Genomic DNA, 7,191 nt, shown 5'->3' on the forward strand with positions numbered 1-7,191 from the left:
ATAAACAAAAATAGATCTCGCGGGAAGAAGACACATGCTCGCGAGGATTGGAGCAGATTAAGGAGGAAGAGGAAGCGAACGTGTTGTGTTGGTTTTGTTTGGAAATTTGTGTTAGTTGCAGAGACGAAATGGGGAGCGTCTCCGGCTTCGTGTTATTTTTTGGACTCTTTGGGACTATGGCGGCGGCGTCGTCGGATGTGTTCGACAGCGTTTTGGGAAGCACCGCGTCCTGCCATCGCAGTTGTGAAATGACATACACTTTACACACGTATCCACGAGTAGGTAGTCAGTAAAAAGTTGCTGATCAAGCACAACTAGCTCACTGTTTGTTGTAGAATATTACCATGTTCTAAAATCTTGTGTCGGATTTTTTTGTTTTGGGTTTGTAGGAAGATGAACTCTACGCTTGTCAGCGAGGCTGCCGATTGTTCTCTATTTGCCAGTTTGTTCGTGACAGCAAAGATTTGAATCGCACTGCCAACGACTGTCAATCAAGTGAGATAAAATGGCCGACGTTTTCTATGATGTCACACTTTATTTACCTAGATCCCCTTGTTGACATTTCCTGATTTGCTACAATCCTGTTTTAACCATCTGTTCAGCCTGTCATGAAGCCTACGCCCAGGTTAATGAGCAGTATGCGTGCAACCTGGGCTGCAACAACCAGCTTCCTTTTGCTGAGCAACGCCATGAACAGGTGCACAAAATACTATCATCTTAAATGTGGAACGTCTACATATTTTAACCTCTTGATACCTGCATTTTTTCTGCTGGGCAAAAAAAAATCTTCGCTGATTTTTACTCAAATACTAGAACAGTGTTTTTTTTAAGTCGGGGATATTTCATGCTTTTGTTGGGTATTTGTAATGTTAAAGTTACAATGTTTTTAGTGAGAAATAAGCACCTACATTTGCCTTTTTAAAGTTCGTTTTGTCTGTCATTTTCAAAGAGCCAAAAATAGTAAAGAGGGCGTGCTAAACCTCATGATTTAATTTCGATGGGTAAAGTTCCTTCCAATACTGTCCCAGAAGTGGCAATAGCAACTAAAGTCAGTGTATTTATTGATTTAGTGACGCGAACGCATCATGTCCTTCACAAGCATGCTCAGGTCTGAAGGGGTTAAAATATATTTAATTCAATTTAAAGATAACAAAAAATCAGAAACTTGGCCAAGCATGCAGTAATACTTCAATATATTTAATGGCCAAGTATGATAAAACACAAAAAGCACAACAACAAGTAATGAGTAACTGATCAGTTATCAAAAATAATTGACACGATTTTGATCATTGTTTTTAATGTTTAGACAGCTTGATTATCTCAGAATTGTTCAGATTTTCAGCCTCTTAACCGCTAATAGGCCTAAAATTCTCATATTGCCATATGGATTAAACCAGTAATTATATTACATTAATCATTTCCCCACCATTATCTACACTGTCAGTTGGAAATAATAACCTAGTTTTGAAAAAGGTGTTGGAAACACAAAGGGTCTTGGTGCCAAGATGGTAAATTTTTGCCTCAGAACTTATGGCCACTTGACTTTTTGCTCTCCAAATGCAAGCGTTCAAATGACTAATCGACCCCTTACTACACGCTGCTAGAATATCTGCATCAACCGGGACTCCTAACAAGCATTCTCACACGATGCTCCAACCATACAGCCTTTAACTTCACATAAACTCGAATGTAAAATCTAATGTTTGTCACATCATTTTCCGTAAGTGTCTTTCAAAGTGCTAGAAATTTAATAGCACAGCTTATCTAAACCCATGTAAAATAGGTGGAAGTGAAACTATTAACTTGCTATCGTAGATCCACTGAATAAGGAAGTAGGCTGAGTTCCTCTCATTTGAGATATATTCTCATAATTCAGGAGGTTAATAGATTTGTATGCATAATTTGTATTTGTATATTGTTGACACCAAATATTAGGGATGTCGCAATCACAATTTTTTGCATCTGAGTCATCTGAATTTGAGAATCTGCCATACTGAGAGCACAACCAAGACTTCAGCAATGTATTGAGGTAACAAAAAAAAGAAAGAAAAGGTTATGTAATATTAAAAAACTCTTTGAAGTATATTATTACAAATATTCTCTGAGGAGCCATCTTGTGGTCTGTTAAATTAGTTGCGATCAAAGCACTGCCATACCAAATGCTTGTTGTTAAATTTGCATACTTTCCAAGTCCATATTGAACTGTCTCCCGTTTCGACTAGGGTTGCCAATAAGTGTAAATGCTTGTAGTAATATTTATTTTGACTAACTAAGAATGCACATTCAAAAGAGGGTTAAATGTGAATACAAAATAAAATACCAGACTGTTTCTACAAACAATGTAAAATTGCACTTTCATTTCACAAGAGCAATAAATGCATTTAAAAATAATTTAAAATACCTGAGCTTAGGCTGAAATGGTATTAAAAAAATAAATAAATCCAGATCTACCGTATTGGCCCGAATATAAGACGGCCCCGATTATAAGACGACCCCCTCTTTTTCAAGACTCAAGTTTGAAAAAAGACTTTTTGAACACTCATTTTTATACAGAAAATAATTACAGTACATCTGAAACAAATGATTATAACGATATATTTGAGACAAAAGGCATGTTATTTTGCCTCATTCAAATCTTAATATCTGAACATTTAAATATGTAAACTAACGTGCAATCACATTCGTAAATGAATGGCTTCTGGTTTTTGAAATGGAAATAAACCAATCTATTGTGATAAAACAACAAAATTGCACTAACTGCATTAACCATCAAAGTGAGGTCTAACTGTAACTGTAGTCTTGAAACAAATCTGAATAAGGAAAAACATTGCAATAAAATAATGCAGACTGGTTAAACTTGAGAGCAGCTGAACATCACTCCTCAAGTTCAGCATTCTCTTCAATGATATCTGGCGCCATCTAGCGTCGTGAACGGGTGTAATGTCTAGACCCCGAATATAAGACGACTTCCACTTTTTCAGTCTTATTTCAATGCAAAAACACCGTTTTATATCCGGGCCAATACAGTAAGTACAACGTAAGAAAAAATTGGCTAATTTGCATAGCAAAAGTCTGCTAGCTTAAATGCTATAAAATGCTAGTTTTTTTTTTTTCTTTTTTAAACAAAGCTCTTAACAAATCGTTCAAACATATATTCCCATAAATAAAAATGCTAAATATACTTCTAAACTAAATAATGAACGCATAAACAAAAACCTATGTTGGTTTTAACAGGGAGCAACTGGTTACAGCCATGTTAGATGAGTTATGTTATATTCACTGATGCCACTAGAGGGCAGTATATCCACCCAAATCAATAAAACACATTCAAAACAAACCGTTACAAAACCACTCAAATGAATCCTCGAAGCAGCAAAATTTGATTCAAAGGTTTTTTTCTAATCGAATTACTTGAGTTAATCAATTAATTGTTGCAGCACTAGTCCGGCAGCAGTCGCGCTCCGCCCAACATTCCGGGCGAGCCTCAGTTGGCCAATGGTCTGGAGTTTACTTTAGCTGTTAACGCACTCGACTCGTGACTACTGCGCATGTGTTCCCAAATCAGTGCGCACACACACATAGGCGAGACAGGAGGCAAATTTAGTTGAAAATTAAAGAATAAAAATTAAAACGATGACAAAACTGCAGACTATCATTCTTGCATTTCAGCTGGCTTCCCACGACAGCTACCAGAACATCTTCCTACCGGCAGTGTTCACTTCTGCTTTAGCTGTTTCTGCACTATGATGTGTATTGCAAAATGTGTATACTAGTATTCTTGTTTCTAGTGCTGCAACGATTAATCGATTAACTCGAGTATTCGATTAGGAAAAAAATGATTCGAATTAAATTTTGCTGCCTTGAGTATTCGTTTAATTAGAGCGGGGTTGTAATGGTTTATTTTGAAAGTGTTTGCATTGAGTTTTATTGATTTGGGTGGCTACACTTGAAAAAAATGATTCGAATTAAATTTTGCTGCCTCGAGTATTCGTTTAATTGGAGTGGGGTTGTAATGGTTTATTTTGAAAGTGTTTGCATTGAGTTTTATTGATTTGGGTGGCTACACTGCCCTATAGTCTGCCTCATTTCACATGGCTGAATCCAGCTGTTTCATGTTATGACCAACATAAGCTAAGTTTTTGTTTGCGCTAATGTTTTCTAATGCATTCATAATTTAGTTTACAGGTATATTTAGCCATTTCCTGTGGGAATATGTGTCCAAACCATTTGTTAAGAGCATTGTTAAAAAAAAAAAAAGTTGGCGTTTTATAGCATTTAAGCTATCAGACTTTTGCTGTGTAAGTTACCCGATTGTTCTTTTGTTGTACATAAATCCTTATTTTTTTATAACATTTGAGGCTAAGCTCGGGTCTTTTAATTTTTCATGTTCCTTATCCGATTACTCGATTATTCGAACTAACTAGTTCATCGATTAATCGACTACTAAAATAATCGATAGCTGCAGTCCTACTTTTTTTCTTTTCAAAATATCCTTGTGCCTCTTGATTATTTTTGCTGCTTTGTAGCCCCTAAAAAAAGGAAAATAATCTTTTTCACTGCAAAATGATCAGCCCGATTTCCGTTCACTTGACCGGAGCCACCTTTACCAATTACTTACTTACAATTTACTTGAATTATGCATTTTGTGTTAAATTTAGCTGGAAGCCATGATGCCGAGGATTCACATGCTCCACCCATTGATGTTAGTCAGGGGCTTGTGGGAGGACATGATAAATCAAGCTCACACTTTCATCACCTCCACGTGGACTTTCTATGTCCAGGCCGATGATGGAAAAGTGGTTGTTTTCCAGGTGTGTGATGCTGTATTAAAAAACAACAAAAAACATTACCACTTGTAAATAATGTGATATTCTGTGCTTCACACTCAACCTCGCTTTGATTAAATATTTCTTCTCAGTTTGAAACGGAGAAAGACGAGGAGGACCAGGAAGTACAGAACACGTGTAAGCCCACATTTAAAAGAAAATAAATCCATTCATAAACTTAATTGGTGGGGTTTTTTGTCTCAATTTTTACATCTTTTCTCTAGTCCCTGATGCAAGCATCCCCATTTACAAAGACTACCAGCGCACGCTTATCCAGGAAAGGGATCGTGACATGAGTGCTGAACGCGGCGACGACAATTACGACTTCTTCAGCTGCATCGCTAGGTTTGATACCACCCTTAAATACGAAGTAAAGCATGCAATGTCAAATTAATGCATATGTAATAGAAATAAACCGAAACATTTTGCTTCTCAGGAATCCCTGGCTACCGGGCTGGTTTCTCACCACCACCACCCTGGTGTTGTCCGTGATGGTCCTCATTTGGATCTGCTGTGCATCAGTAGCCACTGCCGTGGACCAGTATGTGCCAGCTGAGGTTAGTTTGTATGACAAATTTAGGCGTATCACCAAGAGTTGCTATCCTTTATCTTAACACTTGACTCGAACAACCTCGTATCTCTAGAACACACTTAATTCAAAATTTGTCTCAACAACAAAAAAATCAAGCAGGCAACAACTCATAACTTGGAAGACACTTGAAATGAAGTTACCACCGTTTTGTGAACAAAAGACTGTAAATTATTTATTCGACCCCATCACATTTTCTAATTTATGTAAACCTTTTCTACCGGTTTCCCATTTTTTGCTAGCAGAGGTCATGTATTCTTTTCACACATGTGATTACTCCTTATTTATGTTGAGTGTAACAGTAAACTTCAGTTGAGAATGCTAATAAATAGATTGACCGTTAACAGTACTCATGTTCATATTTTATTTTTCAGAAATTGAGCATCTGCAGTGACAAATATTTAATGGCCGAGCAGAAGCTCATTCCATACCCTTCATCCTCCCTGCTTGTCATTAAGTCCAAAGGGCTTGGAGAAGATGATGAGGTGGCAGGGCCTCTTCCTTCCAAAGTCAACCTTGGCCAGTCAGACATCTAAAAAAAAAATCAGTGAAATGTGGTGAGATAGTGACTTTTGATTCCACTTGTGCTTCTTGTTGCAAGAAACGGCCTCTAAAATGGTCTCATAATAAATTCCTTTTGTCCTTTTCAATGCTTTTCAAATGGACACGTTATAATACTATGCCAGTAAAAAACTAATAGTTTTGGGGTCCTCCCCCTTCACCTAATTTTTGTGTTAGCGCTCAGTGGGTGTGCTTATTTTATTAAAAGTGGTGCAATTTTTGAGGTGATTTCATCCAGGCCCTCAACACTGTTGTGACATTACATACGCAATGCAGTGGCCAACAACCTTAGGTTTTTGTGTTCCCACTATTATAATCTGTCAATGACATTGAACTTTAAAAAATAAAACAATTTCCTAATTCAACAGATTGCTGGTGTTTTCAATGTTAACCGATAATGACTACCTAGGGTTGCCATCCGTCTGAAGCACGTCCTGTTTTGAGCTTTCAAGGGGGGCACTTTGTCCCGTATTATCATGAAACTTGAAAAGTGTTTTATTTGTAGAACGGATGAATACTGGTATGATGCTTGACAAAAACATACAGGGAAATGCATTCCCCCGCCTCTCCTGCTTTCTGACCACTGAGCTGACAGAACAATGACAATATGAAATCCTGCTCATCTCATTGGTTGAGGTACTGTCACTAGCCATGACGAAACAACAGAGTGTGGGAGATTAAGTTTTAGGCCATGTTTACACGTAGGGTATTTTGCAAAAAGCTTTTTCTACAGTTTTCTATATCATCCACACGCACATTTAAACAAGGGTTCTTAAAAACTGAGTCCAAAGTGAAGATGTCATAATTCTGTGTCTGTGGCGCCATCATGTGGACACTGATAACTGAAGATTTAACTATGAAAACGTCACTGACTGCGACAAACTTTGTCTCTACGTCACACACAAGACCAATGTTTACATTTGGCTTAAATTAAATGATTTTTGGCTTCCATTTATTTACAAACGCATGCAAAGGATGGTGGTATTATGGACAATTATTATTATGAATTATGTTATGAATGTACTTAAAATTGAATGTGGTTGGCTGTGAAAGCTTTTTTTTTTTCCCCTACAAACGTGCTGGTGTGAACGTAATTTTTCCCCCCGACATTTTACGGCGGGATCCTCCGTTTTAAAAAACCCTGCTAGGTGTAGACATGGCCTTAGTGAAGCTTGGATAAAAAGCATGTCCAAAAAGTGATCGTTTTTGTTTTTT

At 37.3% G+C, this 7,191-nt stretch overlaps 1 protein-coding gene across 1 annotated transcript; it reads left to right on the forward strand.

The window, feature by feature from the left end:
- Positions 1–30: 30 nt before the first annotated feature.
- On the forward strand, positions 31–6,341 carry tmem59 (transmembrane protein 59). The gene is made up of 8 exons (XM_057857529.1): positions 31–278; positions 390–495; positions 603–697; positions 4,659–4,811; positions 4,919–4,964; positions 5,051–5,171; positions 5,263–5,383; positions 5,790–6,341. Exons 1-8 carry the CDS (start codon positions 129–131, stop codon positions 5,949–5,951), a joined length of 954 nt encoding a protein of 317 aa, XP_057713512.1. The 5' UTR covers positions 31–128; the 3' UTR covers positions 5,952–6,341.
- The last annotated feature ends 850 nt before the right edge of the window (positions 6,342–7,191 follow it).

Source organism: Corythoichthys intestinalis, chromosome 14 (genome assembly GCF_030265065.1).
Source record: "Corythoichthys intestinalis isolate RoL2023-P3 chromosome 14, ASM3026506v1, whole genome shotgun sequence".
Taxonomy (NCBI): Eukaryota; Metazoa; Chordata; class Actinopteri; order Syngnathiformes; family Syngnathidae; genus Corythoichthys; species Corythoichthys intestinalis.